This window comes from Petaurus breviceps, unplaced genomic scaffold, assembly GCF_028583685.1.
Source record: "Petaurus breviceps papuanus isolate PSGF00001 unplaced genomic scaffold, PetGlider_PUasm1.0 175, whole genome shotgun sequence".
NCBI lineage: Eukaryota > Metazoa > Chordata > Mammalia > Diprotodontia > Petauridae > Petaurus > Petaurus breviceps.
In genome coordinates this window covers 5,494,226-5,520,462 of record NW_027185764.1, presented here as the reverse complement: position 1 = coordinate 5,520,462, position 26,237 = coordinate 5,494,226, and the positions used below count along the sequence as shown (strand labels likewise).

Below are 26,237 nucleotides of genomic sequence, written 5' to 3'. Positions count from 1 at the left end.
TGCACCACCTAGCTGCCCCAATCCCTATCTTTAAGACCCGAATCAGGTATTGCCTTCCTATGACGCCTTCCCTGACTCCACAGCTGGAAGTTATTTCTCCTTTCTTGACTTTCTCAAGGCCATTTAAATGGCTCTCTTCTTTGCACTTAACCTGTAATTTGTGTTGCATCCATCTGTGAATATGTGCTGCCTACATTTGCTGCCCACCCAATCATACATTGTCTTTTATACAACTTTTGGCATACAAGTTATTGTTAATATGTTGCATCTACTTTTGCCCATCATTATTCTATACTTTACCCTTTGGGTCACCTTTGATTTTGATTCTGCAGAGATTGCAATGATCTACAATCGGCAGCCATACAATATAGCATAATTGGAATGTAAACTTGAGCTCTGAACCTAGTAAACACTTAGCAAAATTTTTTAAATAAATAAATGAAAAAGCATTTGCTATGTGCCAAGAATTATACTAAATGCTGGGAACAGAAGTACAAGAAGCAACCCTGATCTCAAGGAGTTCACTGTCTAATTGGGGGAGACAACACATAAAGAATAAAATTTAGCTGCAAGGCATATGGCTGGGTCTGGTGATGTTAAGGGTGCAGTGCTTGGTGCAGATAGCAAGGTCCTGGGGTCCTTAGGTTACACCAGCAGGCCAGGTATCAGTGTCAAGGGTCTTTCATGCATAGGGGCAGGGAAGATGCTAATAAGGTTTGCTGGTCCTCCATCTCCCTGGAAAGAACAGAGGGGATTCCCATCTCATTTAAGGCACGCGAGCAGTCAAGTTTCTTGGATTTTTTCATTCTCAAACCCCAGCTTTTTTATTCATTCATGTATTCATATATTCATTCTGGAGGGAAGAGACTACCTTCTTCATCTCTGTAGCTCTCCCAGACCCAAGCACAATGCCCTAAACCATAGTACCTAATAAACATTTGTTAAATTGAATTAAGTTATTTCAGAACAAATAACTGACTTAGTTGTCCAATCAACATAGATTAGCATGAGTTTTTTGGACTGAAATAATGCTTTATGTAAAACTAGAGGCACAGGATTAATCAGGAGGATGGTTTATCCTACTGGCATTTTGCTGTCTTGTTTCTTTGTTTTGGAAATAAACCTTTTGAGCTGCACTTTTTCAGAGCCACGTTATTTTTTTGAAGGCAGGGGATCACAGAGGAAGTATAGTTTTCCCAAAGATTTTAAAAGAGTTTTATCTTTAATTTTTCTTTATTATGACAACTTTTATGTTTTCAGAGCTGCTTGATTCTAGGATTCTATTAAGAAAATCCTTTTCCAAGCCCCATGGAGGGAGAATGACTGCCGTATATTTGTCTGTATGTACTTATATAAATCTGGGGATCCACACTTGCAATTTCATCAGGGTAGATAACTCCTGGTGATGAGTAGTAAACTCCCTTTACCATTACAGATCAGCTTGTTCTGTTACTTAAGAGTTGCCTGGGGCATTGAGAGAGTAACTTACTTGCCCACAGCCAGTATGGGTCAGTGGCATAATCTGAACCCAGGTCCTTCTGGTTTTGAGAATCACTTAGCCTCTCATAGATTCAGAGCTTGGAGAGACTTTATGGACTTCAGAGTTGAACCTTTTCATTTTATAGGTATGGAAGATAAGGCCCAATTAAGTAACTTGGGCTAAGTCACATAGGTAGTAAATGTCAGAGCTGAAATTTTGATCCAGGTCCTTAGACTCCAAATCTAGACTCTTTTCACTGTGCCACACTGCTTCCTGTGTACAAATACACAAGCATGCGCGAATGCATGCACGAATACACATGCATACACACAAATGCCACGTACTGAAGCACACTACACATATGCACAATACACACATATTCATGTATACATATGACATGCATACTTGCCTCATGATGAGATGTGACTGCATTTTTTTTTGGAGGGGGGAAGGCAAGGCAATTGGGGTCAAGTGACTTGCCCAAGGTCACACAGCTAGTAAACATTAAGTGTCTGAGGCCGGATTTGAACTCAGGACCTCCTGACTCCAGGGCTAGTATTCTATTCACTGCGCCACCCAGCCTTCCCATGAGATGTGACTGTGAATCATGCAACATCACAGTTATCAGAAAAATCCTAGTTACAGAAAGCACAAAGGGTTACAGAAACACATGGTAGGTACAAATAGGCTTCAGCAGATTAATAATGATTCTTTATACACATCATGGCATAAGAGACAACATCTAGGGAATGTGTGAGTAGGTGGGCCAAACTAGGCAAGGAGAGTTAGGGATGATATATGAAGAGTGTCACACTGGTATCCACAGAATTTTAAAGTGCCTGGAATAAGGGTAAGATCCCCTTATTAAGTGGTCCATTGACAGATTTCAAGGGTGTGTGTGTGTGTGTGTGTGTGTGTGCACTGTGAACTTGGATGGGAAAGTTTTACATCTTTATTTTCACTAACCTCTAAAATTGAGCATTTCCTTTAATTCTGAATTTAAAATAATTAATGAGAGAAGGAACAACATAGATTTTACCAGGTGGCCCAAGGGGTGCACGATCCATAAAAGCTTATGATCCTTTGATTTAGAGGAAGTCCTCTGGGAGGCTGGATATACCCTCTATTAGAGGATTCTGGAAGGACATGGAAAAGAATCACACAGGATGGGCAGTTATAGGTGGGTTACGATCTATACCTTTGGAGGGAGTGCCAGTATCGTGAAATGACAGTCACCAGTCTGTTCTTTCCGGAGAGATAGAGGACCACCACATTGTTCCATCTCCCCTTCCTGATATATTTATTATATTTGTTTATATAATAATATTTATAAAATACATGTTATATATGCATATGTATGCATACAAGTACATACATGTGTCTAGATAGTGTGTAACAGTGTCTTGCTTTCTCACCTAATTAGCCCAGAAGCTTTGACTTGTGCTCTTTCCAGCCTGGGCCAATGTGTCATAACTTGGACAGTCTAGTAGCTTCCTGTTCTGTGGGTCACATTATACTGATTCTAGACTCAGTGTGGCTTCCTGATCAGTTTAGCCCAGTGTGACCCAGAACTCCTTAGCTCAAGAGATCCACCAACCTCAGCCTTCTCAGCAGCAGGGATTACAGGTGTGTGCCACCACACTCTATTAAAATGCATCTATGAAAACAGTTCTATTATATATAGAAGCTAGAGTGATAGACCTGAAGTCTTGGAAGGTCTGACCAAGATCCCACATCTGACATTAACTAGTGTGTGATCATAGATGAGTCACAAATTCGAATGCTTAGGTAACTAACACTTCAAACTACAGTTAGGTTATTATCTATAGGAAGTTTCCATCCTGAAAGAATTATAGGTCCTTGACAAATCAGTCTAGATACTCATGTGAAAATTTTGCTTTTTTTTACTTTGGACCTGTGATTTCATTGGTATAGTTAGCTTCAATAAGGAAAATTCTTTTACCGCTGCATTTCAGCAACTTCTGCAATTTATAATTTCAAAGATTGCTTGGGGACAGTGAGAGGTTAAGTAATTCATCTAGGGTCACATGGACAGAATGTGTCAGAGATAGGATATGAACTAAGGCATCCTGATCCCAAGGATGGCTCTCTAGCCATACTCTCAACCAAGAGTTCTTCACCTGAGATTCATGAACTTGTCTTTAAAAATAAATTAAATCACCATATTTCAATATAATTGAAATAGGTTCCTATTTCCTAAGGCTGAGACTGGTGGATTTCTTGAGCTCAGGAGTTCTGGGCTACAGTGGGCTAAACTGATTGAGTATCCATATTGAATTCCTATATTTTTTATTTTATGCATAAAAACATTATTTAGAAAAGGGATCCATAGGCTTCATTAAGCTGCCAAAGGGAGACTATTCTCTCTCTCCCTCTCCCCCTCTCTCTTTCTCTCTCTCTCCCCCCTCTCTCCATATACATATACACATATGTCTTTTATATATATAATAGCACACACACACACACACACATACCCTTTAAAATAACCTGGCACATAATAAGCACTTGTAAATGCTTCCAGAGTTGACCCTCTTATTTAAAGCTTTCTATAGTCTGACTCCCAACAGGATTTAGACTATTTTGATTCCATTCAACAAACATTTATTTAGCATCTACAGTGTACTGAGTACTGTGCTATATTCTGGGAGAGTTTAGAGAGCACATAGCCTGACCTCAAGGATCTTACTGTCTCACAGAATTTTCTCTTCTGCTAACTACCTGGAACCCAATGGCACTGTAAGACATTAAAGGTTACTAACAGTAATATATTTAGTAACTGAGGATGTAAAGGATATATTATTTGGACTTTTTTTTTTCTACTCCTTGAACAAGTCCTGTGTTTGCCCTCAGTGTCTTCATGTATACTGTGGATTAGGTCTACTGAATTCCTTAGCCAAGTGCCATCTCTTCTAGGGAAACTTCTTTGAATTATCAGTAATGTCTTTCTCTTCCTTGGATATGACATAACATGTTTTGCTCTAGATATTAGTGCATTTGTCCCTATAAGACTGTAAACTCCATGAGTACAAGGCCCATGTCTTACTTAAACTCTGTATTTCCCTTAGAACCTACGTAATGTTCTGTTAATATGTTTGTTATACTGAACTGTCGAATCTCAAATACTTCCCTTTAAAGGGAATAAAAAAATGTGAATGTAGGTCAAGGAGAATAACAATTAAAATACTTTTCACTGAAGCCAAAAGATATATTAACACATGTCATTTATTTCAACTGTTCAACAGAGGAAAACAACAGAATATTTGATCAGATTGGGTGAACCACAGGGTCCAGAGGAGCTGTAATCTCAGAAATACAATTCCAGTTCTCTCCATGGACTCCATTAGGGCAGGAGTAGAATGAGCTAGCTGGTAACTGATGAATCAATAATGATGCCCACAGGCTGACAGTAATTGTAAGGGTGAACCAAATTGATTTTACATTAATGGATCAATTAGTAATTGTGAGACCAAGTTTATGTCCCCAAATCAAGCAGGAATGTAAAATGTTAGTAAAGACTCCATGTCTATGTTGTTTGTTGTCAGCAGTCTATGTGAAATCAAATTCAATTAATTTCAATTCAACAAACGTTTGTTAAGCACCTATGGTATACCCTGAACCAGTGGGTTCAAGGGAAAAATTGGGAAAAAACCCTGCGAACTCCAAAAACAAACAAACCAGTCCTTGTCCTCAAGGATTCTATATTCTACTGGAGGGAGTATAGCATGTAAATAAATATAAAACATATACAAAGTAAGGTAAAATAATTTTAGGAGGGAGAGAAGGCTAATAACTTAAGGTCTGGGAAAGCAATCAGGAAAGGCTGCCTGTAGGAGGTGGCACTCCTGAGCTGTGCTTGGAAGGAATCTAGGAGTTCCATGAAGTAGAGGTGAGGACAAAACATATTTTAAACATGGGGGGCTGTTCACTCTATGGCAAAAAATGAAATATTAAGTATAGGCAACAGCTAGCAGCTCAGTTTAACCAAAATAAAAAAAAGCATGGAAGAATAATATGGGCAAATCCTGAAAATTTAGGTGGGAGTCAGATTGTGGAGAGCTTTAAATCAGAGGGTCAAGTCAAGTCAAGTACTTACATGCACCATGCACTGTGCGAAATGCTGGGGCCATAAAGAAGGGCAAAAAGCAGTGCCTGCCCACAAGAAGCACACAGCCTCGAATGTGGCAGATGACATGCAAGGCACTGCATACAAATAAGCTAGACACAGGATAAATACACAGGGCTTTCTTTTTGTATTGTGCCGTGGGGCCAATAGGAAGCCATGGAGGAATTTTGAATGTGTGTGGATGTATCATATCCACATTAAGAGCATCATTCTATGGAGGACGGATTGGCAAGGGCAGAGACTGGAGGCCTGGAGGAAAAATTAGAAGGCTGCTATGATAGTCTAGGTAAGAGATGACTCTGGCCTGAACACAGGGAGAGGGAGAGGCTGGCTGAGTGGACAGAAGATGGGATGGATGCAAGGGATGTCGGGAAGTAGGATGTTACTAGCATAATATTAGTATTAATAAGTATAATTATTAATATATGGAAGTGATTAAAGAAAAGCAGCACTGCTGTGGAAGTCTCAATCAACCAACTAGACCAGGGGCCAATCAGCAAGCCATGGCCCATGGGCCAAGTCCAGCCTCCTGCCTGTTTTTGTATGGTGAGTGAGTTTTATGCTTTAAAATATAAAACGAGAACATGTGGAAGGATGGATTTGACTCATGGGCCTCAGTTGCTGACCTCTGAACTAGACCTTTGGCATTCAACATGTTGTCCATGGACTCCAAATGGAATTCACTTGACGTCTGGGTGTAGGTCAAGAGATTTCTATTTAAACTGTCTTTGACCTGAACTGGTCAGTTAAAACATGATGTTAGCACAGCTAACACAAAGGGCAAGGTGGGCCAACAAGGTCCAAACACCTGAAATTTCTAGCTTAACTGGCCAAACTCTGGGCAACGTTTGGCTCCCACGGGCATAGTGAATCATTGATACCATTTTATAAAACTGCTACAAGCCATTATCACTCATGTAAATCTGAAGGTAGAACCAAGATGTGCTTGACTAAACACATCCTTCAGGTCTCAAGAATAATTTAGTCTGTTCAATAATAATATGCTAATGGATTTGATCAGAATTGATCAGCATCTAGCTCAAAACCTCTGCACTTTTGTACAAATAAAATCGATTAAATTGGTTCTTTTTGGCACTGCATTTGTGTTGCTGATAAAACATTTATATCTTTTGAATTACTAATAGATAAATCTTCAGCACTGTTAACAATGAAAAATTCCCACAGCCCACACACATCTGGATAGCTTCACAGGTGACCCAGTGCTGAAAACACTCGGACACCCTTAGGGCAAGCAATCACTGGGTACTGAGCTAATCAGCTGAGACGTGAGGAGAGTTAGGCTGAGGCGGGGCAGGGAAAGTACCCAGTTGATCAGAAGACTCAGGGAAAACAAAGAAAAGAGGTTACACAAGCCTCTTTTTACTCTGTAAAAGACCAAGGGAAATCTCTTTAGGAGACATTCTTTAAAAACTTTTACTTCTTTGTGATGTCACTAGGGCACTCCCCTCCCATCCCCTGATGGTGGGGGCTCCCCCTCCAATTTATTTATTCACTAACCTATAGTAAATATGGACTGTGTATAAACAAACCCGTGTGTGTGTGTGTGTGTGTGTGTGTGTGTGTGTGTGTGTGTGTGAGAGAGAGAGAGAGAGAGAGAGAGAGAGAGAGAGAGAGAGAGAGAGAGAAAGTGATAACAGATCACAGACACAGAATTATACGAATGGAAGGAACCTTAGAGATCATCATTTTGCAGATTAGGAAACTCAGTCTCACTAAGTGGGACAAAAGCACTTCCCAAGGTCCCACGGCTCCAAGCAGGCAGGGTTGGGGTGCTCTCTCAGGTCTCTGGAAGCTGAGTCCAGTGTTTTCTCTACTACATGGAGTTTTCCCACCTCCACAGAGTTTTCCCACCTCCACACCAGCTGCCTTCTCAAGCTGGAGACGCCTCCATTCCCGCAGCCTCTTCCTTCGTTTCCCCGAGTTCCTCCCCAGAATTTCCTTTTGGTGAATTGCCCACATCAGACATAAACACTCCTAATCCAGCTCAGCTCCTGACTTTCCAGACTTTTCCCCCTTGCCCCTTTATGGGTACCTTCCCCATCACCCCTTGCTCCACGCCTTCCTCTGCCTTTTCATGTGTGGTCTCCCTCCAGCAGAATGGAGCTTCTGGGTCACAAGGTCTGTCCTTTTTGCTTGTGTTTTGTATGCCTAACACTTCCCACATTGCCCAGCACCTGGTGAGTACTCAATGCTTTATCTAATCTACTCTACTATGTAAATGTAAGTTATCATTTTTATTCTTCTTATTATATGTGAATTGAGAAAACAACTTTTGTGTTCTAATATGGTATGAAAGGAACAATACCCACCAGGCTCCTCTTTTGCAACAAGGCTTTTTTTTTTTCCTAAAAGGAAACAAAGTTGTCACCAGGACCTGATCAGCCTTGGCTTCTCCTGACACAGCTTCCTGGTCACCTAAGGCCATAGAAAGTCTCATCTGTTTTGAGTTGGGGCCCCTCCAACTTGGTGGATGTCTAAAGATTGCCCCACATCCTGCCTTGTTGACCAAATGTGCCTTCATATGGGGATAAGAGGGGGTCAAATCTATAGAAGCTAAGTGTTTTCATACCCTTATTGTATATCCATAGGGTTGAGTAAACCTTTTGTTAATTGACAAATGCCTTTTAATTCCCTATTCCTGAACTAGCAGGGTGCCAGCATCAGACCTGCCCCCTAACAGCCGGCATGTGCGAGAAAACAACAGTCTGAAGTTACCAAGTGCATTGTGGAAACTCTATTAAACGAACAAAGCTGTCAGATCAAAAATAATGTGTATCCATGCCAACCTGCAGAACGGGCAAAACTAAAAAGTGAGACCTGACCAAAGAATGCATGGAGAAATTTCCAAAGGAGATACTGTTAGTATCTTCAGAATCCTGGCTGAGCATTCAAGTTCCCCCACAATCTGTCACCACCCTACTTTTCTCTCCTTACTTCTCCCCACTCCAGTTCATTCTCCACTCAACTGTCAAATTGATCTTCCTACAGCACAGGTCTGATGTCACTCCTCTGTTCAATAAACCTCAAGGGCTCCCTATTATTTCCAGGATCAAATATAAATTCCTCTTTTAGCATCCAAAGCCCTTTACAACCTGACTCCAGCCTACCTGCCCAGCCTTATTACATACTAGTCCCTTTTACCTTCACTGTGGTCTAGACAAACTGTCCTTTCTATTCCTCATACATGACATTCCAGCTTCCATCTCCAGGCCTGTCTCTGGAATGAAGGCCTTTGTTTTTTCTTCATGACCCAGTTCAAGGGCCACCTTATATGGTACTGTAATGTTAATGGAATAGCAAGATCCTCCCTGTCCATTCATAGGCCTATGTGACCACGTGTCTCCTTTTTCCCTTGGGACAGGAGCCATGTTCCCAGGCCTAAAGGTGCACAGGCATTTCAGTCACGGAGGTCTTCCTGCTTTCACAGCTGTGACATGTCCTGAGTCACATAGAGCCCACTGGGGGAGGAACCTGCCTAAGGAGGAGCTTGCTTAGGGGAGGCTTGCTTGTAGGAAGGCTTTCACACCTTTTGGCACTAAGCTAATTAGACACTGATTTGGGAGGGCTGTGGTGCCTTCTGGCTCTGAAAACTATATATACTGGGAGGCTGGTATTTTACTTGGGGGGCTCGCCCATGAGAAGGACCTTTTGTTCCCTGGATGGAACTCTGAGTAACTGTTTGTTAAGGGCCCCAACTACGCAGAGGTTTGTGCTCTCTCCATCTGGTGGTGTATGGAGGTGGTTTATTCAGACAGTTGGAGCCCTGTCTGTTCTGGGATACTCACTTTTTTCTACTTATCTGTCTATTAATTAAAATAAGATCATTAACCCCTTTAATGCTGTCTTTTCTTTAGAAAAGCAGATCAAGGGGCGGCTAGGTGGCACATTGAATAGAGCACTGGCCCTGGAGTCAGGAGGACCTGAGTTCTTATCTAGTCTCTGACACTTAACACACAAAAAAAATAGCCATGTGACCTTGGGCAAGCCACTTAACTCCAATTGCCTTGCCTTATCCCCTCCAAAAAAAGCAAAAAAAAAAAAAAAGAAAAAGAAAAGCAGATCAAATAACCTGTGCTAGCAGCCCTTCTGTGTGCTGGTGTGGTTGCTAATACAAGTGCATGAAATCTTTTTCAATCTCCCAACTGCCTGTTTCTCCTGCCCCTACCTCCTTCTATCTATTTGTATATACTTATATCTATTTGCAAATCCATTCAGGTTGTGTCTCCCCTAAATAGATATTAAGGTCCTTGAAGGCACGAACTATCTCACTTTTGTTTTTGAATCCCCAGGGCCTACTGTAGTGCTTAGTAATCAAAGGTTGATGGGTATTACTCCTCTCCATATAGTCTATGTGTAATGCAAATGACATATTCTGTGGGTAATGTAAACCTCAGGCACGCACAGAGCCGCCCTGCCTGCATCTGGCTGACCCCATGCATCTTGTCACTGCTAAAGGATGCAGGAATGCCAGGATAATGAGGCCATGCCCTCATCATTCCCTTAGCCCCAAGAATGGAGTTCACTAGTTTAAAAAGGAGAGGCAGCTGCTGGTCCATCCTCTTTCTTCAACTCCCTCTGCTCTCCATTGCTAGGCTTCTCCTTTCTCTCAACTCTGCAGGACGGCGACTGCTCTCATATGGCAGTTTAGAGAAAAGGCCTGCCTAGATGAGCTTATGTCTGGACCTCCGGCCACCTCTTCTGCTTTGTGTCCCTTTGCCTGATCGTAGGTGACTGAGCTATGATCCTGAGGTGGACTCACCTTGTGAGCTGGAGAGACCCGGAGATCTAGTGCTGGGAGTGTCCCTCATATCCCTAATGGGCTCACTAGAAGACAAGATAGCCACTGGCTCTGGATCTTGGGCTGCTTTATTAGAAGATCTGAACCAAGAAGTGACTGTACGGACTGTGTAGAACCAAGGTGAAATGTAAAATATTTAACAGCCCTATGAACTGCATCATGTCTCGATGTTTTAAAATATTAAGCTCCCAGGAGAATATAACAGTATTATGTTATTGCTGTTGCTTATTAAGTTTCTGTCAATGCATGCTTATGGATCTTTGTTATTTTAAGCATTTCTTTTGTGTTGAGGAAATAAATAGTTGTATTGTATAATGTGTCTGATCTGTATTGTATAATGTGTACATTAGTACTCACTACTTTTTGGAGAGGCTCTAGAAATGACCCAGATCTAAGGTTTAAGTAATTTTCCAAGGACCTCTGAAGTGATGGTACCAAAGAATGTTAGAAAAAGAACCTAATCCATTTCAATAGGAGCCAGGCTCCCACCGGATGAACCTGGTTACCTAATATATATAGAAAGGCCCCTTAGTGGAGGAGAAAGAGAGGGCCCCAGGGTCTCAGAATCTCAGGCTTGGCAGTAGCTTATTTTTGTTAAATACATTTCAGTCAGACCAGTATATTCTCCATCTCCCAAACAGTCCTTAGGCCTTTATATATACTTTCTCCATGCCTGGAATTTTCTTTTCTTTTTTTTTGGAGGGGGTAAGGCAAAGCAATTGGGGTTAAGTGACTTGCCCAAGGTCACACAGCTAGCAAGTGTGTCAAGTGTCCGAGGCTGGATTGGAACTCAGGTCCTGTGCCACCTAGCTGCTCCTATGCCTGGAATTTTCTACTGGAATCCTCTTTGCCTAATGAATTCCTTGTTGTTCAATTGTTTTTCAGTTGTGTCTGATTCATCATGACCCCATGTGGGGTTCTCTTGGCAAAGATACTGGAGTGCATTGCCATTTCCTTCTCCAGCTCATTTTACAGATGAGGAAACTGGGGTAAACAGGGTCAAGTGACTTGCCCAGGGTCTCAGAGTTAGTAAGTATCTGGGGCCAGATTTGAACTCATGAAGAAGAGTTTCCCTGATTCCAAGCCCAGTGCTCTATTTACTGTGCCACCTAGGATAACCCAAATATCTCTTCCTTTATTCCCTAATCCTTTAGGAACTTTTAAAATTTTCCCTTCTGGAACTCACATAGCAATTCTTTTAATGCCCAGATGGTATATCCAGATATGCCACAGGAGGGGCCCCTCTTCTGCTCTAATATAAAGTGTGAAATCTTTAGACAAGGTGTAAATTCTTGACTTCCCCACTGATAAGACCATAAATAGTCAAACCAACTCCTCAGGGGCATACCCAGTCCAGTCCTTCCCTCTACCCTCAACACTATCTTCCTTCCTCCTTACACCCCCCCCCCCCCACTCTCCTCCCCTCCCAAAAGAAAAAGAACCCGGGGCTGGTAAAGAATCAAATAACCCTTCTTCTATTTTTTGTTGGTTTTTGAAATTTTTAGGGATCTAGTCTACCCTCCCTTATAGTATTACCCCGGGTGGGGTCCTCTGTACCTAGTCTGGATTATATACTTTTGACATAATGTATATTACAGTTATCAATATACCTTATCTTCTACCTGACTGTAAGTTCCATGGGGGAACGGATATATCTTACCTAAACTATTTTCTCATTTTAATTAATTTCTCATTTCTCATAATTAGCACAGAGCTCTGAGCACATTAAGAGCCTAATACATTTTTGTTGTGAGAATGAATAAGTTCACACCATTTTGTCCACATAATCTAAAAATGGTATTGGTTATCATTCTTCTAACTTTGTAACTTCTAATCAGGTTGCATAAACTTAAGATTTGAATGAAGCATATTTGCTATATGAAATCATATTCTCCAGTGAATAGTGCACTGGCCCTGGAGTCAGGAGGACCTGAGTTCAAATTCGGCCTCAGACACTTAGTGCAAAAACTAGCCATGTGACCTTGGGCAAGTCATTTAACCCCAATTGCCCTGCCTTCCCCCCTTCAAAAAAAATCATATTCTCCTTAATCACCTCTTGCCTGGATAGATACACTAACTCCCTCCCTTTTGCCCCAAATGATCTATGAGCTATGCATTTTTTTTGGGGGGGTGAGATTCTAATTTATAATGCCATATATATGTTTATACACATTGTATATGATATACAAATATAATGCATGACTTCAAAAGGAATGTTCAGTATGATACAATCAACAAATAGTATCTTATTTGAGCCTCACAACAACCCTGCAAGGTGGGTGCTGATATTATCCCCATGCTGAGGAACTAGACACAAATAGAAGTTAAGTGACCTGTTCAGGGTTACACAGCTAGTGTCTAAGGTCAGATTTGAATTCGCGTCTTCCTGACTCCAGGCCTAGGTCTTTATTCATTTTGCTACCTAATTGCCTCAGTAAGATGAAAGTGTTCCAGTTTTCACATAGAATTTGGTTTATGAACAAGATTCAGAATACTTTCCCATATATATGCCTCATATACTATGTAGCACAATCAAATGTATATTCTCACATGCATGAGAAAATGGAATTTCAGAAGAAAGTAAAACCTCCCTAATGCAGACAAATTTGATTGGGAAGCAGGTGGGCAAAAAAGGGATGAGACAAGACTGAATGAATGAAAAATCTGAAGGACAGGATAATTTATCATATTGGTTTAACATTATTTCAATTCTATATGGGGACAACACTTAGAAACATACAAAAAAGGAACAGACCCCTCCCCCCATTTCTAAATCTCTACAGTAACTGGAAATAGATTAACAAATGGATCTGAAGTCAGAAGTCCTAGGTTCACATCTGGATCTACAATGTATTGTCTGTATTACATTGAATAAGCCAGTTAACTTCTCTGAAATTCAGTTTCTTCCTCTGTAAAATGAGAGAGTAGGAAAAATAGATGAACTCTAAGATCTTTTCCAACTCAAAACTTATGGTCTTATGAACCATACCCTAGGAGAATGTCTCAGGAGACTTACTTTAATGTGAAATCTGCATGCCAATTGATGATGTGTAAATGAATGATTCTAAAGCTTGAAAAGTCTTTGTTCTCTTAAGAAATTCAAACATCATCCAGACCTTTTGTTTATAGTATTAATTGTATATAGTATAATTAATTAATTAATTATAGTAATAATTAATCTAGAATGCCCCCTTTTTTTAATGGACTAGGTATAACTAAATTCATCCCAGTCTCATCTGAATTACACTAAAATTCAAATTAGTAGAATCTAAATAAACCAGGTTTTACTGCATCTACCCAAAGTACTAAATAACTGAATTAATGACCCAATTTCGACCTTTCCTGTAGTTGCCTTCAGTCTTGATTTTATAGGCTGGAGAGCATGGAGCAGAGTTTATTGTGAAATCTGCTAATGCATCCTGATAATCTATTATTTATAACAATAGCATCTATTACAAACACTTGCACAGAGCCCAGAATTCCCTTCTGCTGTCAGGTTTATCCAGTCTTCAAGAGACTAAGAAACAGAAATTTATTCAGAATAGAGATAAAATTTGTTTATATTTTTACTCCCCTTCTGGAAAATTCACATTGGATTATTTAAGAAGCACTCTCCTTTATAAAGAGCAGATTTCCATGCTGCACATCACTCTGGATATTGTTGCTTTACAATAATGCAAGTAAGATGTTGCAGCAAAATCCCACCGTGATGTCCCATGTGGCTGTTATACCCTTCAGATCTCTGCCAAGGTGACTGACTTGAGTCAGAAACTAGCTAACCCTAAAGGTGTGTTTCTAGGAAATAATTTAATTCCACTTGGTTGGGTATATCTGTACTCCGAAGTGGAGAAGAGTGAAGGAGAGTGATGGGCAATGATGAGTCAGGCACACATTTGGTGACTTACCTCCATGTTGTACTTTTCCACTGTCCTTCTTAAAGGATCCACAGCCTGCCAGCAAATCAAGATGCAGAGATCAATCAGCAGCATCCCTCCAACAATCACCAGCAACTTCTGATCTTTAATGATCTGCAGGCAAAAGTAAGAGTAGAGGGAGAGGTGAGTTAGAGGTTTCCCTATAGTAGCTGAAGGAGTGTGACCCACTATGGGTTGTTTAAATACTATCTCTATGAACCCAACTTCTCTCTTTTCCTTTGACATTTTCACTTTAAAGTAGACTGGGACATGGAGGAGAAATGGTGTACATACATACTTGAGCACTTGTATCCTGGTCTCTAGTGATTCTTGGTATCCTTCTCTTTGAGATTTTCAGCCTTATTTGAAAGGGTGATTTACAGATTCATAGATTAGGGTTAAAAGGGGCCTTAGTAACCATGTACTCCATGTCCCAAGAGGCAGTTAGGTGGCACAGTGAAAAGAGTTCTCGTCCTGGAGTCAGGAAGACTTGAATTCAAATGTGACTCTAGGCACTTACTAGCTATGTGACCCTAGGCAAGTCACTTAACGTCTGTTTGCCTGTTTCCTGAACTGTAAAATGGGGATAATAATAGCACTTATCTAAAGCTTTGGTCCAACCATATCATTCCCCCAACCCCACTCAATAAAGTCTAGTGGTTCCCTATCATCTCCAGGATAACATATAAATTCTTCTGTTTGATGTTCAAAGCCCTTCACAACCTAGGCACCCACCCTTCTACCTTTCCAATCTTCTTACACATTGCCCCCTGCTCTCTTTTCCCTCCATATTCTTCAAGACAGGTACACTGATCTCCTCTCAGTTCCTTGCCCAAGACACTCCATCACTTGGCTCTGGGCATCTTCGCTGGCTGTCCTCCACGCCCGGAATGCTCTCCCTCCTCATCTCTCCCTCCTCACTTCCCTGTCTTCCTTCAATGTCCAGCTAAAATCGCACCTTCTACAGGAAGTCTTTCCCAATCCCTCTTAACTCGGGCGCCTTCCTTCCGTTGCTCATCTTCCATTTGTTCTGTTCAGAGCTCACACACAGATGTCTGCATGTTGTCACCCCCGTTAGGTTGTGAGCTCCTCAGGAGAAGGGACTGCCTTTACCTTTCTTTGCATCCCCAAAGCTTAGCATGACACTTGACACACAGGAGACAATAAATGCTTCTTTTCTTCCTTCTTTTCCTCCCACCCAAACCCCATCTTATGGGTGAAAAAAGTCCTAGAAAAGTTAAGTGACTTGCTAATTTGTGGCAGAACTGAGGCTAAAGTTCAGTTTTCCTAGAAGAGTTGATGACATCATTGATGAAAACATATTAAACAGAGTCTTAAGATTTATCAAGGGCTTTTTTCATGACAACCTCTGGGAAGTGGATTATGTATCATTAACTCCATTTTAGTGATGGGGAAAACTAAGGCTTAGAGAGATTGAGGAATCTGGCTCTGATCACACAGATGGTAAGTTTCTGAAGTAGGATTCAAACTCCAACCTCATGATTCTCTATCCAATTCTATTTCTACTAGGTCCCCACCCACTTAGGAGCGGGTTGTTCCATCAATGGAGAGGGGCATCATGGTGTAATAGAAAGAGACTTTGAATTTAGAGAGTCTGAAGCAAAAGTGTTCTTAACCTGGGGTATGCTGGGGCCAGCTTGGACCAGCCAATTATTAAGTTGTCATTGTGAGCATTTACACTTTAGAAACAGGTAAAGGTTACAAATCAGGGCTTGATATATTATTATTATTATTTGCCTTTTGGAGGGCAATTGGGGTTAAGTAACTTGCCCAAAGTTACAGGGCTAGTTTTTTTGTGTGTGTGGGTATTAAGTGTCTGAGGCTGGAACCGAACTCAGGTCCTCCTGACTCTGGGGCCAGTGCTTTACTCATTGCGCCACCTAGCCACCCCCTTGATATATTATTTTGATGATTGTGTAGACCTAAGAAAGGGATAGAGAAAATGTCAATATGGCAGAATATGCTTTAAAAGTGTGTTGCATATTATTTCCCCAGAAATCTAGCTGTTAAACATTTATCAGCACACCTCTATTCTTAACCATTTTTGGGTGTGTGGCATAGATCCTTTGGACAGTCTGGTGAAGCCTATGAACTCCTTCTCAGAATAATGTTTCAAAAAAAATTTTATAATTGAAGGAAATGCTAGATTTTGGTTATAGGTTAGCAAAAATTGAGATGTAATTTTTTTCCGTCCAAGTTCATTGACCCCTATGGATCCAGGGGGATAAGAATCCCTTGTCCATAGACTCAGAAGACCAGGATTCAAATCTTGACTCTGCCACTCAATAACTGTGTAACCATGGGAATGTCCTTTCCCTTCTTTCGCCTCAATTTTCTCTCCTGTAAAATGAGAAATGTGAATAGGACGATTTAGAAGGTCTAACATTGTCTGAGAGAAAGCAAGAGCTGGTTGCCCATTCTGAGGCTCTTTGTTCTCTACAGATAGGTACAGATTGCTGCCCTGATCAGTGACAAAAGTACTGTCTTCATTGGGCCTTCACTGGGACAAAAGCAGGGAAGCATGACTTCCTCTAGGATACAGAAGCCAAGTTATGTCGGTAGGTAGCAGTGTGGTGTAGTAGACAGAGAGTTGGACTTGGAGGTAGAAAGACCTAGGTTCAAATTTCCCCTCTGATGCTTCCTAGCTGTATAACCCTAGGCAAGTCACTTAACCTGTTTCCTCAACTATAAAATGAGGGTCTTAGACTCAGCGACCTCTAACATTCCCTTCCAGCTCTAAATCTATGAAGATGATATTTATTTGGAGTAAAATGCCATAGTTTGAGAGCCTGGTGAACGAGAGATCATAACCAGAGTTTGTAGATTGCTGACAATCCCAGCAGAAACTTCTCCCACTAGAAACGAGACTTTATAAGAAATGACGCTGTTTACTTTCAGGCACAGGTATGAATGATTTGGTTTGGGAAGGAGGAGATTGTTATCCCAAGATTAGAACAGTGGATGCTAACGAGAGGGTTCAATTTGAATGGGTCAGAATGTACCAGGAAAAACTCCCCACTGACTGGATAAGGAAGGCTAAAATGGTAATGAGAAAGATTTTAATTAAATTTAGCCTAACAAATATGTATTAGATGACTATGATAGACCTACAAACTTGTAGCCGAGATAAAACAAATAGAAAATTGTAATACCAAGTATAATGTATTATGTGCAAAGGACAGATCTAAGGAGAGTTAGTATGACATTTTGATATCCCAGACTTTCTGGCAGAAGGAATGGATAATCCTGGAAAAGGGCTGGGGACAGCAGCCCTTTCTCTGGACCCTTTCACTGCTGGTTAGACCACTTCTAGTAAATATGTATTCAGTTTGGTGTACCCCATCATTCTATTCCTCTCCACTTAGAATCATATTGTTGTTTAATCATTTTTTCAAGGGGTGGCTAGGTGGTGCAGTGAACAGAGCACCAGCCCCGGAGTCAGGAGCACATGAGTTCAAATATGGTCTCAGACACTTAACACAAAAACTAGCCGTATGACCTTGGGCAAGTCACTTAATCCCAATTGCCCTCCAAAAAGCAAAAAAAATCAAAAAACAAAAACAACTCTTTGTGACCTCTCTTGGAGTTTTCTTGGCAAAGATACTAAAACGGTTTGCCATTTCCTTCTCCAGCTCATTTTACAGATGGTTAAGTGACTTGCCCAGGGTCAAACAGTATCTGAGACCACGTTTGAACTCAGGTCTTCCTGACTCCAGGCCTGGTACTCTGTTCATTGTGCCACCTAACTTCCTGAGTCACAGAATAATGGATTTTCAGGGTTGGAAAGGGCTGTGGAGGCTACTTGGGTTAATTAGATCCCTTAAGCATGAATCCTTTCCTCGATATCTCAGATAAGTGGTCATTGTTGCTGGATTGCATCTTTCCATATTCGGATACACCCTAACAGGGTGTATGTCAAGGCTCTGTCTTGGGTCCTTTTTTTCTTTTCCCTCTATATTCTCTCTTGATGACTTCATCAGTTTATATCTTTATGCAAATGACTTAGATCTAGTTAGCTAGTCCCTCACTCTCACCTGCATTATAATCTTGCATTACCAGCTGCCAGTTGGACATTTCAAATGGAATGTCCTTTAGGCACTCCAAATTCAATATACTCCAAACAGAACTCTATCTTTACCCCACAAGCCTACTTCTGAGCTTTCCTATTTCTTTTCAGGGTTCTACCATCCTTCCAACTCAGGCTCATGACCTCAACTCCCAACTGACTCTAACGTCACATATCTAATCAGTTGCTGAATCTTGATTCCACCTCCCTACCATCTTTCACATGTTCATCCTTATCACCCCTTGGGCTTCAGTTGTTTTTCAAATGGTCTCCCTGTCTCAAGTCTCCTCTACTCAGAAGCCAAAGTGATATTCCTGAAGCACAGGTCTGACCATGTGATTCTACTATTTAATAAATTCCATCGGTTGCCTATTACCTCTGGAATAAGCCTTATTAGATCATTCTGCTTCATATATCCTATGGTCTAGCAAAACTAGCCTTCTTGCTATTCCTTAAGACCTCTATCCTTTTCCTGTTCCCCCTCCATGTCTTTTTTTTTTAATGAAAGTGGTCATCCCTTGATTCACTTCTTAAAGAGACCTATTCACTGAATGGGTGTTGCCTTACTCAAAGTGAGAACCTGAAAAGACTTTAGCCTAAAAGGGCTCCCATTGCATCCTGGGACATCTCTAGTCATCCTTATACATATCTGACCACTGGACCCAGATGGCTCTGGAGGAAAAAGTGAGGTTGGTGACCTTGCACAGCCCTCCCTCACTCAAATCAAAGTAAATTGCAAGTCATGTCAACATCTCCCTGATGTCATGGTCCTCTTCGAGAACGAAGGACAAACCACAACCACAGTCCAGGCTGTACATGCCTGAAGCGGATTTCCTTTTTATCTTTACTTCTTAGAATCTTTGGTTTCCTTCAAAATTCAGCTCAAATGTTACCATATGCATGAGACTTTTCTTGATCCCCTCAGTGGCCAATGTTTTTCCCCTAAACAACCTCATATTTATTTTGTATGTGCTAGCATGTGAATGTTTCGTCTCCTTGTAGAAAAGGTAAGCTCCTTGAGGGTGAGAACAATTTAATTTTTGTGTTTTATTCTCAGACATTGGTACAATACCTGGAAAAAAGTAGACATTTAATAGACGCTTGTTGGTTGATCCAGTCTTTGTTTGAATATCTCTTACGATAAGTAACTCACTACATATTGAGGCAGCCTGTGTTAAAACTGTATCTTGTTCTGGTCCCTCTGACCATTCTCAAGTCATTACAATTTATAAGTGGCCAGCATAAAGTACCAATTGCAGAAAGTAAAATTGCAAAGGAGAACCTAGAAGTCATGTACAAACGATCCCAAAGATCAAAGGAGCATGATTTGCAAATTGTATCACATATCAACCAAAAATCACATCCTAGTAATATGTGCTAAATCAGGGAAAGCCATCTAGGCTTTGTTGCCAGGGGCCTTTTGGTCCTATCATATATAAATCTCAGATAAGTTCCTGACATCCACAGTAAGACCAGCAGAATGTCAAATGTTACTGATAACTTTAAGATGAAGGGGATATGTTAATGAACTAATGCCAAGGTGTCATGGATAAGACTTAGTCTGTGCCCCCCAAAAACCTTATAAAATCAGACCTTAAACTCCGTTTCCTTAAGCATTCTTCTATTTCCTTCCGGGTCCATGCTGCCAGCTCTAATTCATGCCTATGTGAGTGATTCTCTGTGCCTCTCCCCCTTCTCATCCTCTTCCCTACACTGCTTGCCTCCCTCTACCACCCTATCCCTCTCCCCATGCCATCTGCCTCTGTACTCCCTCAGCCATCTTTCATCACTTATCCCTGCAGTTTCTGTGCCTGTCCGCCCCTGTACCCTCTGTGCCTTATTAAAGTGTGATTGAAGTCTCCCTTCCTACTGCCACCATGGTCTTTCCCAGTGAATACTCAAAGAACCAGGTATGCCTGTCCCATTTCATAACTTAATAAATTAATTAGCGATTCACACTCCAGACCATTTTTTGGTCAGTTCTAATTGTTAGGAAGCTATTCCTTATATCAAACAATAACTTTCCTCCCTATAACTTCTACCTACCAGTACTAGTTCTGTGTTGTTCAGTTGTGTCTAATTCTTTGTGACCCCATCTGGGATTTTCTTGGCAAAGACACTGGAGTGGTTTGCTATTTTCTTCTCTGGCTCATTTTTACAGACAAGGTAACTGGGGCAAACAGTGCTAACTGACTTGCATAGGGTCAAACAGCTAGTAAGTATCTGAGGTTGGATTTGAACTCAGGCCTTTTTTTTTGATTCCAGGCCCAGAGCTCTACTCACTGCACCACTTAGCTGTATTCCAGGACAAAGCAGAATAGATCTAATCCATCTTCTACATGATAATTCTAAATATTTTAAAGAAATTTTCTAAAAAGCACTACTCTGATGTCTTTTTTAGGACATGGAATTGATACTGAATTCTCCAGGGCTCTGACAGCAGAGTTCAGGTAAATTCTTCTTTTTTTTTTCTTTTTGGAGGGCAGTTGGAATTAAGTGACTTGCCCAAGGTTACATGGTTAGTTTTTGTATTAAGTGTCTGAGGGCGGATTTGAACTCAGGTCCTCCTGACTCCAGGGCTGGTGCTCTATTCACTGTGCCACCTAGCTGCCCTGAGTTAAGGTAAGTTCTACCAAGGAGACAAATTCTGAGCATAGTTCCAGAAACATTTTACATTTGCTTTTTGAGGAACAATCTAGCTAAGTATAGAGAGAGACTCAATACTATGATGAATTTATTGGCTATGGTGACTGATAAAACATAAAAATTAAGATGATATAACGATGACATTTTCTCTTCTTCCAGCTAAACATCTCCATTTGCTTCAAGTTGATTTCCATATGGCATAATTTCCAGTCCTCTTACCATCCTAATTACCCTTCTCAAGACATGTTCCACCTTGTCCACATCCTTTGCTACTTGAATTGAAACATTACTTCATTGATTTGGATGTTTCCTCAAATAAGGAGGTATACTGTAACCCATCCATACCTTTTCATTTTGTGTGGTTCTTGGTCATGCCGTTATAAAAAACTTCTAATTGAGGATCTACCCAGCAACAACTTAGGTCTTCTAACGTCTTGTTGGTGCCAATGCAACACATGGGTTGATCTTCTATTCTATCTCCCACTTTATCCCTGGATCATATCCTTTCCTGATTTTTTAGATGAGAATTTCTTATGTCTTAGAGGAAATGTATTGTAGAGGATAGAGTCCCCACCTTAGAGTTAGGAAGACTATGCTTTATATAGGCAAATCACTTACCCCCTTAGCTCTCTAAGAAACTTCCTAACATTATCAGTTATAGGCAAATTGATGATCTGCATCAGGAGAGGGAGTTAATATACTGGGAGTTCCCAGAGATGAAATCACAGGTCTAGACAAAGAAATCCTTTAGGCTATTTCTTTCTTACAAGAGGATACAGGAACAGAGTGTGGGGTGTGTGGCATAGTCTTCCAGAGAAATGGCGGGGCAGAAAGGAGAAGATACCAGGTAGGAGGAAAGGGTATGGCCAGAAAATAGACAGCCTGTTGAAGGGAGAAATGCTAGGCTAGGAAAAAAAGACACAAGGAAGCCACATCCCTCCAAAGGCATTTATATATAAAACTGGAAAGAGGACACAAATTGGACAGAAAATAATATGTTTTTGAACATATTTGCTATCATGATAGTGGAACCACTGAATTTGGACTTGAACACCTTAGTGTCCAATATGCTATATAAAAAGGCAGGAAAAGCACTTCGATTGAATTCGAGAAGTATGGCTGCACCACACAAATATTTTACAGTAGAAATCTGTGCTGGAAGGAACAGTTTTGAAAATGCTAAGGTATTGCTTTCACAAAATTGGAAAGATACTGCACAATTGGGGAAAGAAAATCACAAATGATTTTTAAAACATCACAACCACAACCACAACAACAGACAATACTAATCACCAACCTATATGTCTATAGTGTCAGCATCATAAATTTTTAAGAAGGCTATGTTACACAAGTATCAAGGGCATTGTCAGGACCCTGGTCAGAGGTTGACACAGAACAGTAGGGTTGGCCCTGATAGTCATAAATAACAGTAGAACTGCCCCAGCTGGGCTGCACCGTGCCCAAAAGCCTACAGGAGTTAGTATCAAGAATACTGAAGGAGGAAGAAAGACTGTTACTGAGCCCAGAAGATTTAATTAGGCTGCCCCACTTTTCTGCTTTTCAGTAGTCTGGATTCACAGAATGACACCAAAACCCAGATGAAACTCTGAGTTATGGGAAGAGTTTTGATACATTGGGTTTTCTGAGGAGAAGCTTCCCTTATATGGGCATGTCTTTTTTGTCTCTTCTTTGGTCTGCTAAACCAGAGGAATAAAATATGGGGCCTATTGGCAGCTCACGAACTGCATCACTCCGGAGTGTCCTAGAATCAGCTTAAAATGTAACTGGGAAACATTTAACAAAAACAACAAAAATACAAAAACCCATAATATCAATTTGTGGTTTTCTAAGTCAAGATATGACCTGTAAGCATCCTTATAGGGCAGCTAGGTGGTGCAGTGGATAGAATGCTGGGCCTGTAGTCAGGAAGTCTCATGTTCCTGAGTTTAAATGTGACCTCAGACACTTACTAGCAGTGTGACTCTGGGCAAGTCACTTCACATTGTTTACCTCAGTTCTTCATCTGTAAAATGAGCTGGAGAAGGAACTAGAAACCACTCCAGTATTTTTGCTAAGAAAATCCCAAATGGGATCATGAAGAGTTGGACAAGACTAAAATGACTGAACAACAACAATCAAGGATGCTTATGTATAGTTTGGTGGCACCCTTCCTTTCTGTTTGAGTTTGACATCACTATGCTAAGCAATAGGGTATAGTTGTGTGTGTGTGTGTGTGTGTGTGTGTGTATGTGTGCGCACGGGCGTGCATATTCCTTCTCCTGGCATCTTATGTCCCATAGAAGAACTGAAGACATTGTCCACATAACAAGAGTTTGTATTCTGGTAAAGAAGTTTGGGATGACATCCAGAGAAAGAACTATGGAGTCTGAATGAAGATCGAACCAGGCTATTTTCTCTTTTTTGTTTTTTATTTCTCATGGTTTTCTCCTTTTATTCTGATTCTTCTTTCACAACATGACTAATGTGGAAATATATTTAATATGATTGTACATGTATGACCTTGGGGAGAGGGGAGGGAAGGAGAAAAATCTAAAACTCAAAATCTTATAAAAGTAAATGCCGAAAACTAAAAATAAATAAAGAAATAAATTTTAAAAAAGTTTGTGACGGGAAGGCGTTGGAGCATATGGATAATAAAGCTCAGTTCTGACACCGCCCTAATGCCCTAAGGATGGATATGTTTTGAAAGTCCAGATGCTGCACTCAGTAGGTGGAGACACTTGTTCCATATGAACTCAATAACTTAGAACTTCAGAGCATTTTTCTTGAAGAAATTAAGTCCTTCAACTTCCCACTGACATATTTATTGTCCTCCCATGGTGTGGAAAGCAGTAGAACTGTGATTGGCAAGTACCCATTTATGATTAGGAGAGCTAGCAGGATCTTATACAGGTGAAGGTCTAAGGAGCAGGAGATTAAGGCATGTGTCCAGGGGTCTGTGCAAGCCAAATGTTCAAGCACCCAGAGACTGAGGGATTGCAACCACAATCCGGAGGAAAGTCTAGGTCTGGGAGCCAGTAGATCAGGACAGAAGGAAGGGGGAATCGGGAGGAAGAGGAATCCAGACAGATAGAACAGAACACATCTTAGTGAACCTAATCCTTAGATAATGTTTTGCTTTATATTTTCTGCCTAAATAGGAAGTGATTTCAGGACTTAGGACTGCAGATATAGGGGAAAGTGAGATACAGTTTAATGTGCATAGAACAGAAACTACAGGTAGGGTCCTACATACCACAGAAAATGAATCTAAAGTAAATTCATGCCCCATTAAAGAAGCTTTTCTCATACCACAGAGTTCATAGATGTGGACTTATTTAGTTTAGTCATTTCAGGATGCTTACTTGTATAGAATATTGTCTATAAATTTCACAACTGGCCTATTATTACAGCCTCCTAAATGAGTTTTTCTTTTATTTTTTTCTTCTAATTTTTGTCCTCTCTAATTCACCTAATTTGTGCTTACAGAGTCAGTTTTCTAATTAGCAGGTATAAATATACAAATTTTCAGTGACTATTGCCTACCAAACGCAAAATTCCTTGACATGACACATGAGTCCCTCCCCAATCTATTCTTATCCTTCCTGTCTGGTCTTATCTCATATTATTCTCTTTCTCTCATTCTGCACCCTCACTTCTTTCCAATTTTTGTCCTGCTGATGCTAGAAGCACCTTTGCCTACTGAAAATCTCCTCTTCCTTCGAGATTCAGCCTCCACCATGAAGTCTTTCCTGAGCCTTCTCTCCTAGAAGTGACCCTTTCTGGGAAAGAATTTTTATAACCAGTGTCTCTGATAAAGCCTTATTTCTAAAATATAAAGCGAACTGAGTCAAAGCTATAAGAATACAAGTCACTCCCCAATTGATAAATGGTCAGAGGATATGAATAGGCAGTTTTCAGATGAAAGAAATTAAAGCTATCTATAGTCATATAAAAATGCTCTAAATCACTATTTATTAGAGAAATGCTAATTAAAACAACTCTGAGGTACCACCTCACAACTATCAGATTGGCTAATGTGACAAAACAGGAAAATGATAAATGTTGGAGAAGATGTGGGAAAGCTAGAAGGCTAATTCATTGTTGGTGGAGTTGTGAACTGATCCAACCATTCTGGAGAGCAATTTGGATTTATGCCCGAAGGGCTATAAAAATATGTATACCCTTTGATCCATCAACACCACTTCTAGAACTGTATCCCAAAGAGATAATACGAATGGGAAAAGGACCCATATGTACAAAAATATTTATAGCAGCTCTTTTTTTTTGTGGTGGCTAAGAAGTGGAAATTGAGAGGATGCCCATAAATTGGGGAATGACTGAGCAAGTTGTGGTATATGAATGTAATAGAATACTATTGTGTTATAAGAAATTATGAACAGACAGACTTCAGAAAAACCTGGAAAGACTTGTATGAACTGATGCTGAGTGAAGTGAGCAGAACCAGGAGAACATATGTGTACAATAACAGCCACAATGTGCAAGGACTGATTTTGATAGACTTAGCCCTTCTCAGTAATGCAAGGACCTAAAACAATTCCAAAGGACTCATGATGTAAAATGCCATCCACATCCAGAGAAAGAACTATGGAGTCTGAATGCAGAGCGAAGTCGACTATTTTCTTTTTTTGTTTTTTTTTTCTTTCTCATGGTTCCTCTCATTCATTCTAATTCTTCTATACAACATGACTAATGTGAACATATATTTAATAGGAATGTACATGTAGAGCCTATATCAGATTACATGCCATCTTGGGAGGGGGGGAGGAAGAGGGGAGAAAATTTAAAACTCATAAAAGTGAATGTTGAAAACTAAAAATAGATAAACATTAAAAAAAGAAGTGACCCTTTCCTTCTAAAATTTCTTCAATACATTCATTCATTTCACAATCAAAGGACCAATTCTAGCTCTATGACACTAAGATCCAAGATATAGAGTTGGAAGGGGCCTTGGAGACAATCTAGTTATTGCTACTGAAATGGTAGAGAAGGAAATGGTAAATCATTCCAGTATCATTGCCAAGAAAACCCCATGGACAGTATTGATGTGCTATGGGGTCATGATTACAAATGACTAATTTAGTCATGGATGACTAAACAAAAACATAATCTCATTACAATCCTGT

At 40.4% G+C, this 26,237-nt stretch overlaps 1 protein-coding gene across 1 annotated transcript in view; it reads right to left on the bottom strand.

The window, feature by feature from the left end:
* GABBR2 (gamma-aminobutyric acid type B receptor subunit 2) overlaps positions 1-26,237 on the bottom strand; it is an 861,105-nt gene that overhangs the window by 122,880 nt on the left and 711,988 nt on the right. The window contains exon 13 of the mRNA XM_069084611.1: positions 14,349-14,471. Coding sequence (XP_068940712.1) covers positions 14,349-14,471 — 123 coding nt within the window. The remainder of the gene's footprint in view (positions 1-14,348; positions 14,472-26,237) is intronic.